Here is a 26,091-nt window from a genome sequence, read left to right on the forward strand (position 1 = left end):
GTTTTTTATTCGAGTCCCACAACTTGAACTCGTGTCCGACTTAAGTCGCCTAGGTGACTCAACTTGAGACTCGATTCGGGTTCATTGTTTGTGAGTTAAGACTCGACTTGAGACTTGCTAATCTTGTTAAATCGACTTGATGAAAAAATTGTCTGAAAATGCTGATACTGATGGCTTGTACAAAAGTAACTTGACATTTTTTAAATTAAGACTTGAGACTCAACTTGGGATTTGACTCGAAAGTGACTTTAGGGACTTGAGACTTGAACTGTAGTGACTTGAGACTCGACTTGGACTTGACAATGACGACTTGAAGACAACACTGCGACGTTGGGTACTGAAAAGCTATTGAGGGGGATGTAGGTTTCCCTTGCAGCCCTCCACAGTTGTCCTGCTACTGAGCATGGCATTTTGAGTCAGAAGGTTACAGGAAAGAATCCCAGTAGGATAGTATCTAACTCTCTCAGACATGTCCAAAATAATTTTTTTCCCTGTCGCAATTGGGACTGTGCAAAATAACCAATGCCGTTGTATAGCGCGAAGGGTTTCTAGCATGTCTTGGGAAGATGCCTCGCTCCATGCTCATGACTTACCTCATGTAAACTCCACCCTCACTCTAATAAACCCTCTCCACCCTGCCCTCAGCTGTTATACACACGCGTGCGCGCACGCGCCTCCCAATAGACACATGCATGTGTGCCCACATCCCCAACTATCTGGACTCTGCTTGGTTTCAGTTTTATGAACACTCAGTAAATGTTCCAACTTGGTGACACACAACAGGGCATCTTGTCCCCAAAGCTTTCAAGTTGAATTCCTGTACCAATTGGTCTGACCAAGGTTGGTCCATGGTGAGATGGGTCTGGAGTCCATATTTCAACCTGTCCTTAAGTAGCTGTGAAGAATCTTTCTCATCACCAGAAAATTAAGAGGACAAAATGCTCCTTGAAGAGTTCAAACAGTCCATTTGCATGGTCAAAGTAGAGAATGGGAAAGAAACAACAGAGCTACAATACCTCTTACAATACTGTCCTTCATGCACATTTTATGTGATTGTATAGCAAAGCCAGCATCACATGGAGAGGACTGCACCATTCAGTAGGAAATACCTTAAAAATAACCCTTTTTCCATAGATGTTTAGCTACAATATAGTAACTTTTTTTGTGTGAAACAAGTTGACATAATATATCTGGTTGGAAATATCAAAGAACAAAATGTAACTGAAAGAAAGCCTCAGGGGGGTAGCCATGTTCAAGTAGTCCTGTGGCAACTTAGGGTATGTCTACACTTGCTTCCTATCTCGAGATAGGGATGCAAATGTAGTGTACTGAAATTGCTAATGAAGCGCGGGACTTAAATCACCCATACAATGAGGTTTAACAGTTATTTCAGGCATTTTATTTCGCAATAATGAGATTTCAAAATGGCAGCCAGACGCGATTATGCTAATTAAGCATGGAATATTTGAATCCCGCACTTCATTAGCAATTTCGGTACACTACATTTGCATCCCTATCTCAAGATAGGGAGCAAGTGTAGGCATACCCTTAGAGACTAATAAAAATATCAGGGCCTGATGAAATGCATCCTAGAATACTCAAGGAGAAGAGAGGGGTGGTATCTGAGCCTTTAGCTATCTTCTTTGAAAAGTCATGGAAGTCAGAAGAGATACCAGAAGATTGGAATAGGGCAAATATAGCACCCATCTATAAAAATGGAAATAAGAAAATCCCAGGAAACTACAAACCAGTCAGTTTAACTTCTATGCCAGGGTAGATAATGGAGCAAGTGATTAAGGAATTCATCTGCAAACACCTGGAAGATAATGCGATAGGTAACAACCAGCATAGATTTATAAAGAACAAAATCATGTCAAACCAATCTGATAGCTTTCTTTGATAAGATAGCAAGCCCTGTGGATAAGGGAGAAGCAGTGGATGTGGTGTATCTAGACTTTAGTGAAGCATTTGACATGGTCTCCCATGATCTTCTTATGAATAACCTAGAGAAATACAACCTAGATGTGGCTACTATATGGTGGGTGCATAAATGGCTGGACAACCATTCTCAGAGTATTTATTAACAGTTCACAGTCATTCTAGAAGGGCATAACAAGTGGGGCTCCACAGGGGTCTGTTTTGGGACCGGTTCTGTTCGATATCTTCATTGATGATTTAGATATTGGCATATAGAGTATGATTATTATGTTGATACCAAGCTGGGAGAGGTTGCAAGTGCTTTGGAGGTTAGGATAGGGTCATAATTCAAAATGATCTGGGCAAACTGGAGAAATGGTCTGAGGTAAACAGGATGAAGTTTAATAAGGACAAATGCAAAGTGCTCCACTTAGGAAGAAACAATCCATTTCACACTTATGGAATGGGAAGTGACTATCTAGGAAGGAGTACTGCAGAAAGGGATCTAGGGGTCATAGCAGACCACAAGTTAAATATGAGCCAACAGTGTGACAATGTTGCAAAAAAAGCAAACATGATTCTGGGATGCATTAACAGGAGTGTTGTGAGAAAAACCCAATAAGTCATTCTTCTGCTCTACTCTGCACTGATTAGGCCTCAACTGGAGTATTCTGTCCAGTTCTGGGCACCACATTTCAAGAAAGATGTGGAAAAATTGGAGAAGATCCAGAGAAGAGCAACAAAAATGATTACAGGTCTAGAAAACACGAGCTATGAGGGAAAGAACTGAAAGAACTGGGCTTGTTTAATTTAGAAAAGAGAAGACTGAGAGGGGACATGATAGCCGTTTTCAAATATCTAAAAGGGTGACACAAGGAGGAGGGAGAAAAAAATCTCCTTGGCTTCTGAGGATAGAACAAGAAGCAATGGGCTTAAACTGCAGCAAGGGAGGTTTAGGTTGGACATTAGGAAAAACTTCCTGTCAGGGTGGCTAAACACTGGAATAAATTGCCTAGGGAGGTTGTGGAATCTCCATCACTGGAGATATTTAAGAGCAGGTCAGACAGACATCTATCAGAGATGGTGCTTGGTCCTGCCACGAGGGCAGGGAACTGGACTTGTTGATCTCCTGAGGCCCGTTCTAGTTCTAGTGTTCTATGATTCTATAGTTCTATTATATATATACTAGAGGGCTGCGCCGTCTGCTCGCTATACTTGCCTACACCCTCTCTGTGGCTGTTTTTGCATTGCTGAGAGAGCCTGTTGATGCTGATGATGTAAAGTCATCATTCTGTCACCCAGTGGGAACATTCTGTCATCCGGCAGGAAAAACTTTTTTTATATAGAGGAAGAGATAGTATCATGAGCTTTAATTTGCAAAACCCAGTTCCTCAGATGAGATGATCTTCAGTGGAGAAAAAAACTCTAGATCATCTCATCTGAGGAAGTGGGTTTTGCCCACAAAAAAAGCTCATGATATTAGACATACATCTTTGTTAGTCTCTAAGGGTACGTCTACACTACAGAGAAGATTGAAGCTGCTGCTATCGATCTTCCAGAATTCAAATTAGCGGGGCTAGTGAAGACCGCTAATTCGTACTGAGAAGGGCACTCCAGTTGATGCCAGTCATCCTGCTTCCATGAGGAGTAAGGGAAGTCAAAGGGAGAGTGTTCTTCCCGCAACTTCCGGCAGTGTGGACAACGCCAAAAAGTTGAGTTAAGGTATTTCGACTTCAGCTACACAATTAATGTAGCTGAAGTTGCACAGCTTAACTGGACCTTCTCCCGTAGTGTAGACATACCATAAGGTGTCACAGGACTATTCGCTGTTTGTAATTTCTCAAAAAACAGCCTTTTTTTCAGAGTTCTCACTGACTATAGCCTGCCACCTGTATCACAATGTTTCCTGAAACCTGGAATCCATCAGTTAGCTGAGACAGGCCAGATTCTAATCGTACACAGGTTGAATGCTGGCATAACACCGTTAACTTACATGGAGCCAGCCTTCCTTTTCACCAGTGTAAGCGAAAGTACAATGGACAGTAACAGTGATTGAGCCAGTTTCTGTAGATGAAGTGCAAAGAAAACGATATTTGATTATGGCTTTTTTCTCTAGGGAAAAGAGACGCTACCCTGTTAGTGAGCAGAGACGCCATCTCTTACATCTAATTTCAGAAACTTGTATCCAAAAACTGCAACACTTTTAGTGCCACCATGAAACGGGCACAATCAGCATGCCGAACAGTGCTTCAAAGTATAGCTCTTGACTACTGCCGCATTTGTGTTGTCCTCATTGGTTTTCAAATTAATACCTTGTCATTGTTTCAATAGGTGTTAAGAAATCTTACTGGCATCCCAAAGGCTAAGCATTGGCCCTTTGCTTGATAATTGTTTGCTTTGTATTAAAAAACTACCTTCCTACTGCTTTCCAAACAGTCCTCATTTTCACCCTGGAAATTACACAGAAGTGTTAACTAACTTCAATTTACAGTGGCTGACAATCACATCTTAGAGAGAACCCATCCTTTGCAGTCTGAGGTAAATCACAGTAATGAAAACTAATGACACTCGTTATTAACCAACTTACAATGTGCCATGGAAACTTAAGGTTCTGTGGCAGGTCTCATAATGACTCACATTGCAGTATTTTAATGGGTTTCCTTTGAGATCAGTTTGATTTCAACATATCAAGCAGTGTGAACTCGAAGGGTTTTTTAATATATTTCTCCCTCTCCGTCTCTTTCAGTGACCGCTTCCTTTAAAGAAAAATATCAAAAGTAGCAGTGGCTTTCACAGATTTAATGTACTTATAAGTTAAGGTTTAATCCAAATGAATATATACGAAGATGTGTCACAGACATAACTACAGTTAAAAGTATCCTGGAAATGTAGCAATGATTTAGACATGTTGGGAAATTAGCTGATTTGTGATTTAACTAGTGTATTTTAAAATGTACATTTATGTTCCAGCTCAAGGCTAAGTTCTAAACAAAAAAATGTGAATTTGGTGTGAATAATAAAATGTTCATTGCTTACTACACACATTCTCACACCTTAGGAGAAGAAACAAGAGAGGAGTGTGGGGTGTTAGCTTTCTAACTTCATATAACAGAGGTTTTGCATATAGAAGGTGACACTGAAAAACCACAGCAGGATTTGTTGTTTCACTAATTAGGTCAACAATACCAAACATAGCACGAGAACTTCCTGGCATCAGTGTATCAAGGAAAGGCTTTATTCATCCGAGTGGCTTCCCTCTAGGCAAAACAAGCAAGAGAGATAGTGTGTTTACATGATCTTGTGCCGCACAAGCTGCATAGGCAGAGTGGCTGGCTGGCTTTGCGGCATACAAAGCAGCTAGCTGGGGTCTCTGATTCTGACACCCAAGTATTCTGTAGGTACCAAGCGGGAGAGTGGCACACGGTACCCGTTTAAGGACAAAAGGGAGCCTGAAGAGTGGAACAGCAGCAGGACTACAGAAAGGAGCTGCTGCATATGAAGATGTTCATGTTTTTCTTTCTCTCTCTTCTTTTCTCCCCTACAGAAGCCGGGGATGGATGTTGCTGATGCCTATGTGACGTTTGTTCGCCACTCTCAGGATGTCTTGCGTGATAAGGTCAATGAGGAGATGTATATAGAAAGGTTATTTGATGTAAGTAAATGCCTTCTCCTCCTTGGAAACCAAGCAGGAGACTCCTCCAAAATGTGACAAAATAAGACAGGAGGATAAGTCACATTTTGAGACAATTGATTGGTTATAGATTACAAAACCAAAAATCTTTCCTTTCCCTCTAAGTCTCTTATCTGCTGTCCGCCTGCTCTAACTCTGCACTCTGATCTACTGTGTCCTAGTCTTTCTGTGCGTGGTTTGTAAGATAACAGCATCTCGTAAGCCAACACTTACTATGTTAAGTCTGTGAGAAATCTTCCTATAAGAGGAACATCTTGGTCATTGTTCTTATCGTTAAAATCGGAGCCAGTTTTATGGCAGATGTGTTAGTCTGGGACCGTCTCTTAGGTATGTAAATTAATTGTTTCTGACTGTCCAGCATTCCAAACTTGGAACTGAATCTCTGTGCTAGATTTTTATTTAAAAAAAAAAATGCCCAAAAGATAGCTGATGAAATCTGTATTTTCACGCTGCAGAAGGACTACGTTGTGGTGTCTAGCACCAGATGTAAAAGCTATAATATGGTCTCCTTGAGAAAAACGAAGTGGCGTTGCTGTAGTCAAAAGGACGGCGATATTTAGGAGTGTTGTTCCCTCCCCTTCCCCCTGCACCAAATTAATTGATAACTTGTAAAAGAGAACATTGACCTTGATGCCAACCAGCTACATTTATTTTAAATATGAATGCATGTTAACGGATGTACTCGTCTCTCTTTCTGTTGCTTTTGTCGTGTGACACACTTTCCATCCGTGTCGCTCTTGTTCGGTGAAGGTTTTATGTTTCTGGCAAGCACTTAACATGAATGTTTCAGTCCCTTATAGGATCTTTGTTTATATATTGATTTCTGTGACTCTGTAAAACAGCTTACATTCACACTTTCTTTTCTTTCACCTCTCAGCAATATCATTTTTCAGTCTTCTGGCTCTAGAATTTTAATAACTTTATATGCTTTGTTTACTTACTCGTTTGCTTCCCGAGTGTGTAGGGAAGGCTTTTTTTCCCAATCAAATGCCTTCTTTACTTGATATCCTTCTTTCTTCACACTACCTTTCCCTTAGAAGCCTCTTCTTACTTTATAATTCCCACTCTTTCTTTCACTGATCTCCTATCAGATTAAAATGGAACTTATCTCTCATGTCAAATGTTTTATCACATTATATCAAGTGGCATGAATTAGAGTCAAATAATCTTCCTGTGTACATCTACTAGCATGACCCATATCCACTGAGAATGCCTCATTCATGCATAAAGCACACTAGTGACTCCTTAATGCTCTATGCATGCTCGCTCTACAGAGAGTTGAAAGCACAGAATGGCAGAGATAAATCACCCATCCAGTAAGCACTGAAAAAAGGAGACAGTCATTTTCATTTTGCAGCAGGTCCATGAGTGCATGGCCCATCTATGCTGAATTTTATTCCATAAGCAGTAAATTGTCAGAGATCATCTGGGTTGTTCTTTTCAATGCCTTAGTTGCCTTTCCTTTGATCCGTTTCTTAAGACTGGCAGTTGTGTGGGGTTTAGAACTTTGTGTCATTAGTTCAAACCTCTAAAAATATGTAACTGACCTGAGGTTGTATTGTTTGATCTAATCATACATGGGTTCATAAGACCAATTTTTTGCTAAATTAGCAATAAAAAATAAGAATAACCTGATGAAAGGCGAAAATACAGAATTCCTACACACACACATGCATTTTTCATAATCTGTTCTTTCCCTACTCTGGTAGGCAGATAAATATGAAAATATTTATGAATAGTAATAATTCCTACAATATTTATTTTTAGACCTGTGTTTTTACATAGCTGTGTGCAGCCAGGACAGCATTGTGGAAGGGCAAGTCACTTTTTGTTCTAATATGTCAGCTTCAATTCTGGAACTAAATCCTGCCAGCTCAGTCCTCTGTGCCTCACTCAAATGATTCGCCTCATGTGAGTAAAGTGCCCAGGGATTGGCTCCTTTGTTTAGGTGCACAGGGTTGGAATGCACTGATTCCTTGGCTGTCAATAGTAGCAATCTTAATTATTTAAAACACTGTTTTAAACAGAACACTCTCACAATGGCCCAATCGTTTCTGAAATAAATGCGTATTTCCAAAATTCAGTCCTAAGATCAAGGAGAAGGTGCTTGGTGTACTGGTGAACTGGTAGCAACAGAGCAATTAAATTAGGGCCAAATCCTGCACACCCTTGATACTGGGCCCAGTGTTCAGGATTGGGCCTTTCGATATTAATTCACAACAATCGCCATCACCTAGAAAACGTTTGTCGCTGCCTGTAATTGAATTCTCCATGTGTTGGTTTTCTATACTCTAGCAGCACAGCATCAGTTTGTGAATGTTTTTTGATTGTTTCAGTCCGTTTTCCTCAATGTGCCCAACCCTGCTCCTATGGAAGTTAGTGGTCAACTCGTGTGGATTTGAATGGGTGCGGCATCACATCCATGTTTTTTGTTGTGTTTTTATATGCAGACATCTTGGTCTAGGTTTTATTCTCGGATATGCCCAGATTTTGGCCACTTCTGCCCACTGTATTGCTCGGAAGTTTGAGTAACAAAGCATACCAGTTGCATATTAAACCTGGAATATTCATAAAGCATTCATCCCGTAATTCCGTGGAGCTAAACATTGTGGCCAACTAGTTTTATCTTGCTTGTTAATCCCAGCAGCGGATTTCTATAAAACTGTTGCATTTTTCAAGGCAGTGTTGTAGGTTCAGCAGATATGGTTTTAAGAAAGATGGATATTGAATAATAAACATTCATATTTAGAACCTAGAAATATCCTTTTAAAAATACATATGAGCTGATTCTGCTCTCATTTACATCAGTCTGTTCTAGGGGTGATGCTCTTGCAGCCTAGAAGGGCAGAGAAGCGAGTGAGAATCCGGCTTTGCATTTTTAGTGTATCATGTTAATTCCCTTGCCATGTGTTGTAACCAGGCCAAAATCTTCCCTGTCACATGTATGCAACCTCATCGATCTCACTGCAATGGCAGGATTGTCAAAAATATAGGGCTAGGACATCCTCCCATGCAAGCCATTGGAAAAACGTTGGATTGATGCAAGACTAAGCCCATAATTTGGTCCATGAGGTGTTCTAGACTTTGTAGGTCCTGGGGCGGGGTTTACCCCTCCCTTTTCTCACCTGGTATTTCCGTGTATTTGCCTTATTTGGTTTCTACCGTAAGAAATGGCTGCATGCTATTAGTTACACCATGTTGCTGAAAATTTTTGCGCTAATATTCTCAGCGCTTGTTTTAGCTGTACTTGCATAGCAGGACTGTAGATATTGGTGCTTGCAGAAGATTAAAATGTAGACCACACAGCAGGATTAAGATAATCTCCTTTATTTTGTAAATTAGTCAGTTTTTTTCCCCTGGAATAAAGTCCTCGTCTTAATTTTTAATATCTGCATTCTCTGGGTCATTAAAGGAACAGATTGTGAAGTTCTCCGGGTAATCAAGAGCTAACTAGGATTTTTGAATATTATTTTATTTTTAAAGAGAGCTTATTTACTGCAGATTAACAGGAGGGCTTTATTTGGCCTGTCCCACTAAACTGATAATATTTTTAAAGAGGGAAGGTGGCTGAAGTAATATATTTTATTGGACCAACTCCTGTTGTGAAAGACACAAGCTTTTGAGCCACATAAAGGAGTTCTATGGCACTCAAAAGCTTGTCTCTATCAAATAAAAAAAAGTACTTCAGCCAACTTTCCCTCTTTAGTACCCTGAGACAAACACGGCTACAGTTACACCGCATCCAATATTTTTCAAGGTACAATACTATAACAAGGCCCACTGGTACCGAGAACTAGTAAGAGAAGAATTTAAGAACAGCTTCTTGGCGTGTGTTCATGTGTTGTTGATGGGCATGTCTCTGTGTGTGCATGTGGCTTGAAAAACTGTATAATGCTTTGAAAGCAGTTCTGCAAACTCAGCTCACTGTAACAGTTTGCAGCTTTGTCTCGGAAAAGGGATTTTTTTAAAAATACATTTGATTGTTTGAGATACAAACAAGCAGGGCCAGATGGGCTAGAGGTATGAATGCCATGGACCTGGAAAAAAGGGTCTTATCTTTCAGTCGTAGAGGCCAATCCTGTGTGGGTTTTGAAGCCACTCAGCCTTCTTACCTGAAGGCACTCAGCATCTTTCAGGATGGGCTTCTAAACAGCCAGAATTCCCTTTGAGGCCGAGGGAGATATGCCTGCAAAGATTAGTGCCTTCATGATAGTTTACAGATTTAGATCCACATATACAGCATATATATTTCCAGCCCATTTCGATTTAACCGACCACACAGCGATATGGTGGGCCTGTTGGTATTATAATTATAGTCTTGCTTTTTCCTAGCTAGCAACAAATTGATGTCTTGGTCACCGGAAAGTAGCTTGTACACAAAAGGCTGCCGAATGTCGAGAAAGCAGCTGAGGTTCTGGTGAATTTTGGACTATTGATGCAAACCTCTCAAATCCATAAATAGCGCAGATGGCATTTTTTTTTCTTTCTGATGATTAAGTCAATATCTTACAGAAACCCCCAAAACGTGCTTTTGATATGAGAGAATAAATCATCAAGAGAAGCTCCTAAGATTGCAAGAATCTAAACAAAAATTAATTTATTTTTTCCCTCCATGTACTTCTTGAAGACACAAGCTTGAGTAGAAGATAAGGATTAAAACAGATGTGCTTAGTGCTAGTTCATCTGCTTAAATCTAACAGTCTCTGAGATCAGTGATTAAAAAGCCATCTCTAACTTTGATGAAATCCACTGCAATGATGATATTCTGTCTTTGATAGCTTTCTTATGGGCCTCATGTCCGCTTAAACCGGACATAGAAAACATTTGACTGGAGATGATACAAGGATTATATGGGTCAATTATACACTTAATCTGCCTTCTGGGGATTAAATGTTCATAGATTGACTCTGTGTATTTGGCTTGTCCTTGGCAGTTATCAGATCAGTTAGGTTGCCCTTACTGAAAAGTCTGGGTAAGAACTTAATCATGCGGTGATACGGTCCTGAGGATGCAGTAGTAGTTACAGTGCTAACTGCTCTATACTTTTTGCAGAAGGCTTGACTTACCATTTCCCTGTCTCACTATACATTCAACTGTCGCCGAACTGTACGAGCAGACAGTAACAGCCTGATCAGTTTCAGAGGGGTAGCCGCATTAGTCTGTAATTTAAAAAAAATCTTAACCGAGTAGTCCTGTAGCACCTTAAGGTACGTCTAGACTACAAGCCTCTTTCGAAAGAGATCATCTAGACAGCCACAAAACTTTCGAAAAAGCGATCCGCTTTTTCAAAAGAGAGCACCCAATCTGGACACACTCTTTCAAAAAAGCCCAGTTTGCATTCAAGAACGTGTTTTTTTCAAAAGAGCTCTTTCAAAAAAAGGCATTCTTCCTCGTAAAATAAGGTTTACCGCTGTTGGAAAAAACGCCATGTTCTTTCAATTTAATTTGGAAAGAAAGTGACAGTAGTCTAGATGCAGGTGAATTTATTTTTTTGAAAAAAGGCTATTTTTTTTTAAAAAAAAAAACCTCTGTCGTCCAGACATAGCCTTCGAGGCTAACTAATATATATGTAGTATCATGAGCTTTCAGAAGCAGGGTGTGCCCACGAAAGCTCATGATGACAGAGAGAGAGAGAGAGAGACAAAGAGAGAGAGTCTCGAAAATGCTACAGGACCACTCGTTTCTAAGGATAGTTGTTGTTAAATACCATCATGAAGCCGCTTTGTATTTGCCAGGACAATGAGGGTGTTTTTTTATTTTGACACACAGAGCCAAATTGAAATGAGTGGGTTTGAGGAAGGTAGAGGAGGAAACTGGGAAGGGAAGGCAGATTAAGGCAGTCCTGGCGGATGTTCTCCCCCATACTTGCCTGTATGTTCTCCCCCATACTTGCCTGTAGGGGAGCTGGCCTTCAGTGTTGATAGGACAGTTGTCCCAGCACTTGGTATCTGCATTGGGAGGCTATGATACAGCACTTTGAGATGGGGCCACGTGGCCCCTTCGCCTTCCCAACCTGCCATGGAGATCCCGAAGCACCTCCTGTTGGAACATCAGGGCAGGCACTGCCTCCCCCACATCCCTACCCTGGACCGGGCCCCAGAAGTGGGGATTAAGAGACCTGGCTCCTAGTCGCAGCCTTGCCATTGAATCCCTGTGTGGCCTTACTCCAAATCAGCTCCGCTCCTTGCACCTCAACTTTGCCATCTCTCATACAAGCACTGGGCTTGCCACCTGGCCAGCCGCTTTATGCGACGCGTCCCCGTTAGATAGGGCAGCAGGGATAGGCAGCCATACCCAGGAGTCCAGCTGGAGCACAGTTCTGGAGAGCTCTGAGCTCTTGCGCATGCATGAGACAGAATTTGCTCCCATGTTTTCACAGTGCAAGTTATACTAAACATGAATGCCCTGCTGAATCAGCACTTAGTATATTTCCTAAAGTTGTGGAAAAGAGCAAAGGTGATATGGACAGCACTAGAAGAAGCTAATGCAGCTGGCTGACTGAACCTTAGAAAAGGGCTACTTTTCTTCCTACATAGCAAGTCTGCTCAATGGGACATCAATTCTCCTACTTCCACTCTGAGACAGCCTCCATGCGCTGTTTCAGCTTTTCTCTAAAGAGTTAATCTGGAAGTGAATGAATAAAGCAGCTTGGCCTTGGGAAATGCTGCAGTTTGTTGTCGTTGTTGTTCTTTAAAAGAGATACTTTTAAAGCACCCTCAGTAGCCCTTGTGTTTCCTTCAATCAAGGCACAATGTTTGAATGAGTTGAAATCACATCAGCTGAATTTTTTATTCAGAGAGGTGCATCAGACTGGAAGCTCTGAGATTCATGGAAGTTGAGTAAAAACCGTAAAGTCCAGTGTGGTGGGAAATATTGTCCACATACAGTTATTGCTGCTATGGGAAAGGAAAACGTTATAGACTCTCCTTTATTACTGGGGGGGGCATTAACCCAACAAAAAGACATGTGCCAAACCCGCATGCAGGGTCATGCTATTTCACAGCTGAGCCCTTCATCTTCTGGAGTTCATTTGCAAAACGTGCTTAAAAAAAAACAAGAGGTGTTTAATAGGCTTATTAATCACGGCGAAAGGGAAGCAAGGACTTATTTTCTTTCTGTTCCTGGCCACAAGCTGCCTAAGGTAGTGAGGACATGTTCTGGAACAGGGCCTAGCCTAGCAAATGTATTCCGTTAACAAGGTTTATTCTTTCATGAAGTATTCATTTAAGTAGGTTTCATTTAATTTATTGTAGGGGGACTCTTAATAAAATAAGTCCTAGATCTGTCACTGGATTTTACATGTGTGTAAGAGTTTTGCCTTCTAAATGTCTTTATCAGAACAGCTTTTCGTGTTGCAGGAGACATTTGGTGAAGACAGTTAATTTGTTTTCTCTTCCATAGGAGATTGTTCCATTAATCATTCTAAGAAGTCAGACTGATTGCTCTGTTACTTTAAGGTCAGCATAGTCTTGCTAACATGATCTGCACGGTGCTTTTTAGTGTTGGAGAATTATTCTTTTTATGGCAGACTGTAAGCAACAGACTCTTTATTTTGCCATTAAAAAATACCCAAGGTACATTTTGTGGCAGGAACGTTGTCACGTTGCATTACAGAAGACAAATTGTCCTCAATTCTGAAACGAGAGGTCAGTTAGCTTAACAGAATAGTCTTTCCTGCTTAGCCAACCTAAACTGTTGGATTAGAGCTGAATGTATAGATTTGTCATTATGCAATACATACATGCGTGCCATAGAAGGCCCGCTTATTAAAGTTATACAGATAGTGGGATTTTCAAAAGTGCCTAGTACTAGGCACCTAACTCCTGTTGCCGGGGGCAACAGAGTGGGGTTAGGTGGCTGGCCACCTTAGGGACATAGTTGAACTTTCCAGAGAACCTGTTTGCATTTTCTAAGTACCTTTGAAAATCTGGCCCTTTGCACACTGTGCACGATCTGCTGGTCTGTTCTTACTTCACAGTTGTTTTACCTGAGGTGAGCTTCCAGTTGATTATTCTAGAATGAGACCCTAAGGGCCCAATCGTCCATTTCTTGGGACTCTCCAAAAGCCCCACTGACTTCAACTGCTATTTGGGGGAGGGACAGCTCAGTGGTTTGAACATAAGCCTGCTAAACCCAGGGTTGTGAGTTCAATGCTTGAGGGGACCTTTTAGGGATTTGGGGCAAGTCTGTCAGGGATGGTGCTTGGTCCTGCCATGAGGGCAGGGGACTGGACTTGACTTGACTTGACTACCTCTCAAGGTCCCTTCCAGCTCTGTGAGATAGGGGGGCACAAGGAAAGCACAACCGGATGAAAGGTTAAGGATGAAGGTAGCAGGAGTGCGGGGTGTAAGACATGGGAGTTAATTGTCCTGCTCTGTTCGGCCTTGGTACAGCTGAGTAAGAGTACCGTGTCGATTTCTGGGCACCATGCTTTAAGGGAAGAGGCAGACAAATTGGAGAAAAAGTCCAGAGGAGAGTGACAAAAATGACCAAAGGTTTAGAAAACCTGACCTGTGAGGAAAGGTTAAAACAATTGGGCATGTGTAGACTTGAGAAAAGGAGACTGAGGGGGACTCTGATGAGCCTTTAAATATATGAAAGGCTGCTGTAAAGAGGATGGGAATCAGGCCCACCAGCGGTCTGCCCCAGGGCCTACTGATTCAGAAGGCCCAGGGTTCCCGATTGGTGCTGCTGCTACTATGGCAACCAGACCCCTTTAAATTGCCACCAGAGCCCAGGGCAGTGCACTCCAGGCAGTGCTGGGAGCTGGTTGGGTGGGGCACAACATGGTCAGGGGAGCACTGAGGGCTGGCGGCCCCCCCAACTCCGCCCCTTCGGGGAGTGTAGAGCTGGCCTCCTCGACCTTGCCCAGGGGCTAGGCAATTCTGTCAGTCCCTCAATGGGAATCGATTGTTCTCTATGTCCACTGAAGCTAGGACACAAAGTAATGGCCTTAATCGACAGCAAAGGAGATCTTGGTTAGATGTTAATCAAAAACTTTATGATTCTAAGGATAGTTAAGCTCTGGAATAGGCGTCCAAGGGAAGTTTTGGAATCTCCATCACCAGAGATTTTTTAAGAACAGGTTGGAGAAACCTCTATCAGGGATGGTCTAGGTTTGCTTGCTCATGCCCCAGAGAAGGGAGCAGGACTTGATGACCTCACTAGGTCCTTTCCTACCCTAGGGGTCTATGATTCTGCAGTCGATAGTTAGTTCTCACCTGACACCTAATAGTCATGATGCTCAGGTGAGAAAATATTTGAACATCAAAATCCAAGACTTTGTAGATAAGTCCATGGCAAAATGAACAATTCTGTTTCCCCCAAAAAATCCTATATTCCACTGGGCAAATCCTTTTTCCACCCCTTTGCGTGCATGGGCATCCCAGCATGCAGTGGGAGAGCTACACAAGATCCTGGTCACCACTAGGGCTTTATTTTGAAATAACACCTCTTAGGTCAAATTAAGAAGTGGAGCGTCCAAACTAACAAGCCCGTTATTTTGAAATATCGGGCCAGAGAATTTGAAATCTGTTCTCCTGCTTTCCCCGGGGAATAACATTAATTTTGAAATAGTTATTTCGAAATAGCATGAGTGTGGAGACCCCGGTGCCACTATTTTGAAATAACGACTCCCCAGAATAATTCAAACTAATTACTCCCCAGTGTTTCCTGGAGCCCTAAGTCAAGACAGCACATCTACAATAACGGAGCCTGCCTCAGACTGATTTCGAGTCTTCCCCGTAATGTGGACGCGCTATTTTGATTTCAGTTATTTTGTGACATACTACACCGGTTTCAATTATTTTGGGAGTTATTAAATCAGTTTCAGTTATTTTGGGAGTTAGTAAATCGATTTTAGTTATTTTGAAATAGTTTCCTAGTATAGACATGCCCATGTGGAACAGGAGTCCCAAAGGCTCTAACTCTGTGGGTGCTCTGGGGCTGAAGCACCCATGGAGGAAAAACTGGTGGGAGTTGAGCACCTGCCAGCTGTTCCCCCATCAGCTCCTCCCCGTGCCTCCCACCCGCCATGATCAGCTGTTTTGCAGCATTCAGGATGTTCTGGGGGAAAAGGGGCAGAGCTAGGACACAGCATGCTCGGGGGAGCGGTAGAGAAGAGTGGGAAGAGGCGGAGCAAGGGTGGGAAGAGGCGGGATGGGTGGGGCCTTGAGGGAAAGGATGGAATGGAGGCAGGACCTGAGGCAGAGCCGGCAGTCTAGCACCCAGACACCCCAGCATTTTTGAAAGTCAGCACTTATGGGGCCTCCCCTTGTGGGTTTTTCCAAGGCAAGTCTGGGAAGAATTGGAGTAGGGGCTAAGCAGTTGGGTCTTTGATTGTCCAGATGTGCTGACCTAACCTCATGCACACTGGTCAGGACAGTAGGAGAAGGATCTGCGGAGCAGGGTTCCTTCTATCCCCGCTGTGAGCTGGGATGAGGGACGAGCCGTCGGCATTGACAGTAAAGAACTGTCTGATGTACGACCGCTTCTTCACGCCTCTCTCCCTTCTCTCTCTGCAGCCCAGTCCCCACAATTGCTCCCAGGGCAGTGGCACATGTTAGATTCGCAGCTGGAGGTCACTTTATTTCTCTTGATTGGTAGCTCTTTTCTTTCTCCAAGATTCCTTTAAGCCTTACCCTGCACTTATGATATCAGCCTACAAAAATGCTTACCAGGACCTGGGGGAGAAATGTCTTTTTTCTGTCCCGAAACCCCACGTCCAATACCAGGGGATCCTTTTCTCCCCATTCACTCTTTTCCCGTTCACAGTTAATACCTCGGCAGCCTTTAACTACACTTTTTGGAATGTGCAGGCTATACACGAGAACTCAATGAAAGGTTCCCAACTCCAGTTTGTGACGTCTGTTGATTCAGTTCTAGTGTTAAAATCTAAAAACCCCTGTACAATTAAAGTATTGTATAACATCCATTGCATCTTACTAATCAACATTACATCCAATTATACTGTCATTGTATTACACTGCATTGACAAACAAAAGGCTGGGTGCTTTACAAAAATGTTATGTAGCTATTATGTTTAACCAGGCTCTTTGGATGGGAACCTCGGTTTAAAATGTCAACATCTTTTCTTAAAAAAAAAAAATACAAATACAAGTGGAGACTCCTTTAAATGCAGAAACCAAGGTTGCAATATATTTTTCACCTTTTTATGCAAAAACTTTATCAAAATTGCAAATAATGCAACATTTGGGGGGTACAAAACCCTGGTGGGCAGTGATAACGTGTCAAAGGCCATGTCGCAAGCATGGTGCATTTTGTACATCTCTATCTGCCTGGGAGGAGGAAGTCCAAGTACCCCGGGGCAAAGTTTGCCCATACACCCATGCCAAATGAAGGGCCAGCGGCTATAAACACATATCACTTTACTCATCTGAGTCATCCTATTGACCAGAGTAGATAACCAGCATTGACTTCAGTAGGACTACACTTGAGTGGAGTGGTCTCGAGTTGCAGTGGGGGAGGTCTAGGTTGGATATTAGGTAAAACTATTTCCCTAGGAGGGTGATAAGGCACTGGGATGGGTTCCCTAGGGAGAGTGTGGAATCTCCATCCCTCAAGGTTTTTAAGTCCCGGCTTGACCAAGCCCTGGCTGGGATGATTGAGTTGGGGTTGGTCCTGCTTTGGGTGGGGGGGCTGGACTCGATGACTCCTGAGGTCTCTTCCAGCCCTAGGATTCTACCAAAGGACATTTGGAGGGTTAGGGCCCAAACGAACCACTTGAAAAGGTGTAGGGTCTTTGGAATGAATTGCTGCATATGCTGAGTGGGGTTATAATTCATGAGTGAGGGGCTATATCCTACATCAGAAAAGCCCCCGTTCCACCCTTCCGGGGCCAAGGGGCGACTGTAAGATCTCGTCCCCGAGAGGACCGCCCACACACAAACACAGGGGCTCCAGCTATTCCTTGGCTGTCATTACTCAGTCATGATCCAGAAGCAATTTAAGACCCAAATCATGCCACTGTCTCTACCTAGCAGAGCCCTGCCCCTACCAGGACCCTGTCTGGAGACAGCTGCAGTGTTTTGGGCCTGAGGCCGACGGGTGGCCGTGTCTTTTGCACCTCTGCACGGCTTCGTTTTTGAGCATTAAACCTGTATCCAACAGCATTCTTCTTGCATTGGACTCTTCCAGGCCCTGCTTTTCAGCCAGGAGAAGCATCATGAAACTTTAGTGGCCAGGGCTGCAGTTTTACATGTCATCAAAAAGTCAGCGTCGGTTTCAATGCAGCCACCCCGGGCGAAGGGATTGGTTCCATCACGTCTCAGGAAATGGCTGCCTCTCAGGCCCTGTTCCTACCAACGCACAAGCGCTTAACTTGGCCACGGCTGGACAGAGCCATTCCAGCGCCTCGGGCAGACAGGTTAATTGCGCCCCGGGTTGGGGGAGGGCACATGGCGTGAGAGGGAGGGCGCAAGGAGCTGGCGGTGGCAGGATGCACGTGCCTGGCTCGACCCAGCCCGGCTACCACCGCAGGCACGAAGCCTGGGGCCACCTGGTGCAGGCCAAGCCTGGCCGTGCAGGGCCCCACAGCCGCGGGGGGACGGAAGCTGCTAGCCAGCCCGGTGCTGTGGGGTTTAACACAGCCCCCGCCCTGGGTGGCCGCTGCAGGGTGGCCACTGGGAGCTACTGCAGTCCGGGAGCCAGGTGTGCTGTGTGCCCCTTTCAGCTGCCTTCAGGCGCCCTCCATAGGTTGGCACCCTGGGCAGCTGCCCGGCTAGCCCATGCCTTAATCCGGTCCTGAACTCGGCTCGCCCAAGCCATCCCACCAACTTCAGCAGTGCTGTTCACCTGGGATGGGTTAAGCACATGCATAAGCATGTGCAAGGTCAGTTTCTTAAGCTCACTGAAGTCACAGAGGGTATGTCTACACTACCCCGCTAGTTCGAACTAGCGGGGTAATGAAGGCATACCGCACTTGCAAATGAAGCCCGGGATTTGAATTTCCTGGGCTTCATTTGCATAAGCGGGGAGCCGCCATTTTTAAATCCCCGCTGGTTCGAACCCCGGCGGCTCCCCGCTTATGCAAATGAAGCCCGGGAAATTCAAATCCCGGGCTTCATTTGCAAGTGCGGTATGCCTACATTACCCTCCTAGTTCGAACTAGGAGGGTAGTGTAGACATACCCAGAGTCTCTTTAGATGTCAAGGGGCTTTGGCTCAGGCCTGGCACATGGCGGGGGTTCCCCCTGTCCCGGATTCCTCACTGCCGGCAGTCTTCCCACACGCCTGAGTAGGTTCAGCTTTGTAAAAGTGCCGTACGGATCCTTGTGTGTCCCGCTCTCCCCCTTTACCTTCTCTCTAGGCATAGAGAGATCTTCCCTCCTGGACAGCTGCCCTTCCCCTTCCTCTTATCAGGAGCTGAATCGCCTTGTTAATTGGTCAGTCACCAGGTGTTTATCCAATTACCTCCCCAGTTTGGCCCAAGTGAGGATGCAGGGTAGTGGGTCCACCGGGCGCCTTCCTACAGCCTCTTCATAGAATCACAGAATCCCCAGGCGGGTAGAGACCTCAGGAGTCATCGAGTCCAGCCCCCTGCCCAAAGCAGGACCAACCCCAACTCCATCATCCCAGCCAGGGCTTGGTCAAGCCTTTTCCTGTGATGTGCTGTTGAGACTGGAGACTGCTGCTTTTCCTGGCTCTAAAGAGGTGACAGCCCCAGGGGTTTGCTAAGCTAGACGGGACATGCGTGGTTAAATCCTGTGCAACTTTTTGGAAATGGAGAACCGGGGTGAGGAACCTACAGCGAGTGGCATGAGCAGAGCCATGGCACCCCACGTTAAGAATGAGCAAGGTGTCTTCTCCCTGCCCCCTCTCAGTGGGGAGCCAGGTCACTGAGTTTTGGGTTTGTTTTGCTTCTCACTTGGGGGCCAGCCAGTGAGGTTTTTTGGGTTTTATTTGCTCTTTGCTGCTCACTTGCTTGTGGCCCCCTGACTGATTTATCTGTGGGTTGGTGGCAAAGGTTCCCCATGCCTGCTGAAGAGGAAACTCTGTGGTTTACAAATTGCATGAATATGTAAAGCTCAGATTCCTTTCCCAACAGTCGCGCAACGGCTTGGCCCCGCTGCTGGGAAGGTGCAGGAGTTAATGCCTCCTGTGAGCGTTTTTTAAATTCTCTCCGTTAAAATCTGTGCTTGGATGATGCAAAGGAGCCGAATGGCTTCAAAGGCTCTATCGTTCCCAGTTAAGGATCCTTAACCCATCCCAGAGTGCTTAGCTGTTGCAGTACAAAATGTATTCTAATTGCCAGTTAATTGTATGCGGCACAGAGTCCTGAACAGGGAGGCTCTCTGTAAATGAAAGGATTAGGATGATTATGGTTTATTTATAATGTTAGTGCAAGACCAGCTATACACATACAAAATTCAAAGCACCTCCCACCCCCAAATTAGAGATGTCCTTTTCCATTAAAAATAATGGGAGTTACATAAGCACAGCACTGACGAGTCAATTTAATAGAGAATCCAGGAAGTTCTATATGGACCTTCCATTAGTGCTGACAGGAATGATATGCAAGAGACGCCTTCAAATCAAAGTCAAACCCAATTAAGGGTGAAACTGCATCCTTAACTCACCCTGTTAGTAGGGTTCCTAAAACAGTGGGTGATCCTCTCTTCCATGTGTACTGCAAAAAGCTGGCTGTACTGGAACACCGCTGCGTGTGAGTGTCAGCTTTCACTCTGAATTTCCTCCCTCGGTGTGGCTCAGGCAGACCATTCATATAATTCTCCCCCAAAAAAGTTTTTGTGGTTTCTTTTGAAAAAGATGATGTAATTCAATGCCACTTACATCTCAGACAGATGATTAATAGTTCAGGGTAGCGACTTGACCCTATTATGTAAGGCTGACACTGTGGTATTATTAAATAACAATACAAATGATTTTAATATCAAGACCCTTTGAGTTTATAACCTGCCCCCATAGTTAAAGTTTTCAATGTAAATGAGATTTCACAGCCAAGGAATAATACAGGAGGGAAAACAATCAGAAGTTACAGAGCCGCATGGTCGTACAGACTACTTGAAATGTAACCGCAGTGAAATCATTATCGTAATATTTTTTTAAAATTGCTGAAAGGTAAATCTGTAGTCTTATGCTGTACCATAGATATTCATGGTGCTTTAACGATATAGTAGTAATAAATAAAAACCTAGCATGACTGTTTAGCACTTACTTAGCTAAACATTAGCAAAAAAAATTAAAGGGATATTGCTTATCAAGAAGAAAATTTGCCATTAACATAGGACCCTATTCTGTAAAATCTTGACTTAATGAAGCCCTTCCCTTATGAGCAAGACACTGTTAGCTCTATTTTCTTAAATAGGGCATATATCCAAACTATTTCTGAAATGTGCAGTCTGTTTCTGAACATAACCAAGTTGGAAATTCCTAGGAGAAGGTAAGCTCCTATGCCACACATTGTTGCCAAAAAAGAAGTCATCGACTTTTATATTTTGAAAGACAAAATTCATAAAAGAATAGTGTGAGCGATAAAAAAACGTGTTTTGTAATAGAAAGACAGCTGTCTGCATACTCTGTAGGTGATGCCTTGTTAATGTGCAGTCTTATGGTGGTATACAGAAAGACAGCCACCTTTTTTAAGTATGCTTGTGGAATATGTAGTCACTCCGAGATCGGATACTTTATTGTATGGTCCATGTTGATATAACAGAAAGAGAGCTATTTATATATTCTGTCTTGATACTGCCTGTGATTTTATAGCCTGTGGTGAGAGTAGTGGAGAATTTGATATAGACAATATTGGTGTATATCCGATTGTTTGTGAACATCAGAAGTTTTGAAACTTAGTTGTAATAGAGGAATATAAGCATAAGCTTGAAAGGCTAAAGAGTAGAAAGACCCACACATAAATGCTATTATGTACTTAATGAGGCAGGGTTTAAAAAAAAAATCAGCCACACAAGTTGGTTTTCTCAAAGAAAACGTATAAATAACAACCAGTGATTCAAACTGCTTTACAAAGAAAAATCAGGGGGAAATGAAGCCAGCACTTCACTTGTGGCATTCAGATAATAGTATTTACTCCACTAATCTTTTTGGCTTAGAGATTGACAATCAATATATTATTATCAACAAGCATTAACACACGCACAACACTCCCATTTCTCTTTTTCTTTCACCATGTCCCTAAGTCCTTTAAATTTAATTAAAACTGGACAGCCCTCTGAATAGTGCAAATTAAATTTAAAATAATATTAAATATTTGTACCAGGCAAAAATAAAAGCGTTAGTTCGTGCCGTTGGTTGAAACACACACAAAGAGAGAGAGAGAGAAAAATTGAGCTAAAGTTAAAATAAAGTCTCTCTCCCGCTCTCTCTCCCAAGACTACTGTCTATAACATGTTGTTCCTTATAGAAAGTGGGATATGGTGGCATTTGCTTGATTAACTTGCTCGACAAAAGTGACAGCTGCTGTGGGTGCATGTAGATAAGCTGCACAGCACAGTTCCGCCTTTGTACATCTGTCAGCAAAAAAGGAAGACTAAAGAGTGAAAAGAGACAAATTGGTCCCAAAAGGCAATCCATTCAACTTAGGAGGTTTGCTCTATTCAAGCACTCACTGGGAATCTCAAGTACTAGGTAGCTTATTCAATTTCATTCATTCTTTAGAATGCGCCCACAAGTGTTTAATTTCTTACTCCGGCCTATAAAAGGGGCAGCTTTTTTTTTTTTTATTGGAAGCACTCATTGTAAGACTAGCTGATCCATGCTTACAACATTAACGCATCGTTAATTTTCTGTTTAACTGGGGCGGCTGCCCCTCATCTTGGTACCTGTAATGAGGTAACTTCTCACTGACTTCTCAGATTGCTTTCTGCAAAACCCAGAACTATTCAGATCTGCAGCGCTGTGAACCTGAGCTGATGAGAGTAAGACGTGAAGGCCGGATCCTCAGCAGGGGTAAATGATCATAGCCCTGATGCTATAATTTGCATTGCCAGAGCCCCTACCAGCCCTGTCACAAGCCAAGACACCTTTACGTTAGGTGCTGTACAAACACATGGAGCTTGATCGATTTACGTTAGCTGCAGGAGTTACCCCATGTCTGCCTGCTTACTTATGGTATGTCCTCAAACAATTATTATTTTGGGAGAAGGATGCAAATACTGCGGCACATTTGCATACTTCCTCCGCTTTTTTTTCTGGAAGAGGCTCTTCCGGTATTTACCTGCATCTATACGCGGCCGAATTTCTAAATAAACCCTTATTTCAAAAGACCCCTGTAAACCTCATTGTAGGAGGAATAAGGGGTCTTTTGAAATAGGGGTTTATTTCAAAATTCAGCCGCGTATAGACATGGGTGAATACTGGAAGAGCCTCTTCCGGGGGGGGGGGGGGGGGGGAGCGGAGGAAGTATGCAAATACGCCGCAGTATTTGCATCCTTCTCCCAAAATTAAAATTGTGTGTAGACATACCTATAGACAGGTTTTCTGGCTCAGAAAGGTAATCTTACTCTTCTGCAGAGCATTTAGTGCCAGTTTCTCAGAGATCAGCTTCCTAATGAAGCAAGAGACAGCCTTCAACCATGGCACCCCACAGTAATAATAACTAATAGCAGCAAAATATGATTTTCACTGAGAAAACAGCAAGAGAAGTTTATGAACAGGTGAGAAGGTGGGTCTAACGTGTGGGTTGCGCTCAGCAGGGCAGAGACATTCCTCTTTCTGGGCATGTCTACACTAGGAAATTATTTAGAAATAACTACAATCAATTTAATAATTCCTGAAATAATAAAATCGAAACAGCATGTCCCCACTACGGGGAAGCCTTGAAAGTAGTCAGGGGCAGGCTCCGTTACAGTGGACACACTGCCTTCGACTTAGAGCCCCAGGAAGCACTGGGGAGTAATTACTTCAAATGACTCTGGGGAGTTGCTATTTTGAAATGGCAGCACAGGAGCATTCACACTACTGCTATTTCGAAATAACAAATTCAGAATTAGCGTTATTCCTCGAGGAAAGCAGGAGCACAGATTTCAAAATAATGAGCCCGTTCTTTCGAAATAACGGGCATGGTAGTGCGGACGCACCACTTATTATTTCAAAATAAAGCCCTGGTGTAGACCAGGGCTCTGGGACGGTGGGAAAATGTCACCATCTGGGCAGTGGAGCAGACGACTGCCTGAGACACTTTGTCCAGAAGGACTATGATTCCCCAGAAGAGGAAAATGATAAGAACCTGCCTGGAAGGCCCCGCCATGAAGAGGGAGCCATCGAGTCAGAGAGAGGGAGACAGACCATGGAGAGTGCAACCAAAGAAGGGAGTATCTGACTGGTCAAGAGCGAATGCCTTGGTGAGCCACAAGGAGGCGCCCCAGTGGTGAGTAGTTACACTTCCATGGAAAATGACCGTTCTTTCCATAATGCTGTCGACTCCGCATAGAGCAGCCTTGATGCTGGTGTGGCTACGCTCTGTTCAGTGCAGGAGATGGGGAGGGGGAGGCCAGAGTCAGCACTGTACAACCTTTACCCACCCACTCCAACCAGGTTTGTACCCTGATGCCACATAGAGGTCCATGAGGACAAGCCAAGGGTTGCCAATCAAACCCAGATCTCTTGCATGGGAGTGCCCTGAATACCGACTGAGCCACAGGGCTGGCCCAGACCTGAACTTTATTAAAAGGAGAGAGTGTGAAATACAATGTTCCTGATTTTTCCACCTACTTGCGCCCATCATCGTTATCGTCCCTGGGCAAAACAGGGGTAAACCTACCTCTGCCACTGGCAGTATTCTACATCCAGGTTGCATCGGTGTCAATGACCAGGCCAGGATGAAGGGCGTGGGGACTCACTCTGCAGCTGAGAGATGCACGTCGGGTTTTAAAGGTTACCTGATACATTTTGCGTGGGGGAAGCCTTCCACAGGAAGCCACGTGATTTTGCATGTGGAAGATAAAGGTGTGAAAGATGCACAAATCACGCCCTGGGCAGCGATCCTTTGGCTCAGTTGCCTTCGCAAAGGTAGTACGTTCTGTCATTCCCGGAACACGTGGCCTGGGGGGTCATTTTTTTTCCTGTTCAGGTAGGAGAGCCAGGTCAGCTGTCTGGTGGTAGCGCATTGTGCTACTGTGCATAAGGTGGAGCATGAGACTCCAGCTCAGGCCTTCGCATCTGGGCTGGTGGGCTGAGGAGCAACATGGATCATGCATGTCCTGTCAGAGTGGATATGGGAAATGCCATGGTGTTCCCCTGTGGGAAGGAACCCTGAGAGACTCCACCAGGACCCCAGAGGATAGTATAGGAGCAGGAGGCTGGGATAATGAAGCAAGGTTGAGGGGAAACCCTTGAAGCCCAAGGGACTCCAGAGGGCCAGAAATGGCTTTACTCTTATGCCATTCTCTAGGTCGACTTTCCCAACGTTCCCTTGTACGATAAGCTGACTCACCTCATAGCATCAAACGCTGTGTTCTGCCTCTGACAATAGCACATGCTTGATGCTTCAGAAGTGGGTGAGCATCTCCCAGAATGCACCTGGCCGGTAGTGTATTTGGTAGTGTGGTGCAAAATCTTGCCTTCCCCTATAACGATCTACATGATGTTTTGCAGTCCCTCCCTTAGTATTCTTCACTAAGCCTGTGTGCATCTGTAGTGTGTGCAAATTGGCACCCTGCGTTGGCTGACTTCAGGTGGTAGGCTCCAAGTCATATGCTACATGTCCAGATAGGTGGGGTGTGAAGGAACAACTCGTGGATTGTGGTAAACTCATGTAACAAAGTAATGTGTATGCAAAGTCAGTTCTCAGTTGTGTGCCGTCTTGAGTACTAAAAGATTCGGGCATTATCAAGGACTGCAGACCTATGTTTCCTCAAAAGGGAAAAAAAACAAACCATCGTTTCCATGCACCGTGGTAACAGCCTAAAAGTAGAATTTGACCTCAGTCCCTTGTATTAATCAGAATGAGCATCTTTTCTCCCCTCCATACACTCGCTGCTATTGATTTCCATACTTCTATTCGATTGGCTCCTCAGCGGGTGTAAATCTGCCTAGCTCCTTTGACTTAAATGGAAGACCCTGGCCCAGTAAGTGGAGAGGAAGCGCACATGTGTGCATGGCAGGTCAAAGAAAACTGCCAAGTTACGTGGGAGGGGGCTGCTGTTTCACAGCCCGTTCCCGGGTCTGTTTAGCAATGAAATTCATGGCCGGCCGCGAGCACGTTCCCCCATGCGTGGCCTCTTCCTTTTACGTCGCCTTCGTGCCAGGCGGAGCGGGGGCAGCCTCCTGACGCCCAGCCCGTTACCTTCGGAACACCTTCCATTCAAGCCTCTTTTCAACATTGCGAAACAAGTCCATGTGGCAGACAGAAAGGAGGGGGCAGCTTGTGCTTGTGTTTTCTAGGCACTGGCATGTCACAGTTTTAAACAAATTGGAATGGCTTGGCTTGATTCTGGTTGGCAAGGCAGGGCTGAAATCCGGGGTCATAGGGCAGAGTGGCTATGGTAA

At 44.0% G+C, this 26,091-nt stretch overlaps 1 protein-coding gene across 8 annotated transcripts in view; it reads left to right on the forward strand.

Annotated features, from left to right (window-relative positions):
* Window positions 1–26,091, forward strand: part of CADPS (calcium dependent secretion activator) — a 418,422-nt gene that overhangs the window by 380,054 nt on the left and 12,277 nt on the right. For all 8 annotated transcript variants that reach the window (XM_075938477.2, XM_075938474.2, XM_075938479.2 and 5 more), the window contains one exon: window positions 5,462–5,569. In XM_075938477.2, coding sequence (XP_075794592.1) covers window positions 5,462–5,569 — 108 coding nt within the window. The remainder of the gene's footprint in view (window positions 1–5,461; window positions 5,570–26,091) is intronic.

Source organism: Pelodiscus sinensis, chromosome 11 (assembly GCF_052426305.1).
Source record: "Pelodiscus sinensis isolate ZL-2025 chromosome 11, ASM5242630v1, whole genome shotgun sequence".
Taxonomy (NCBI): Eukaryota; Metazoa; Chordata; order Testudines; family Trionychidae; genus Pelodiscus; species Pelodiscus sinensis.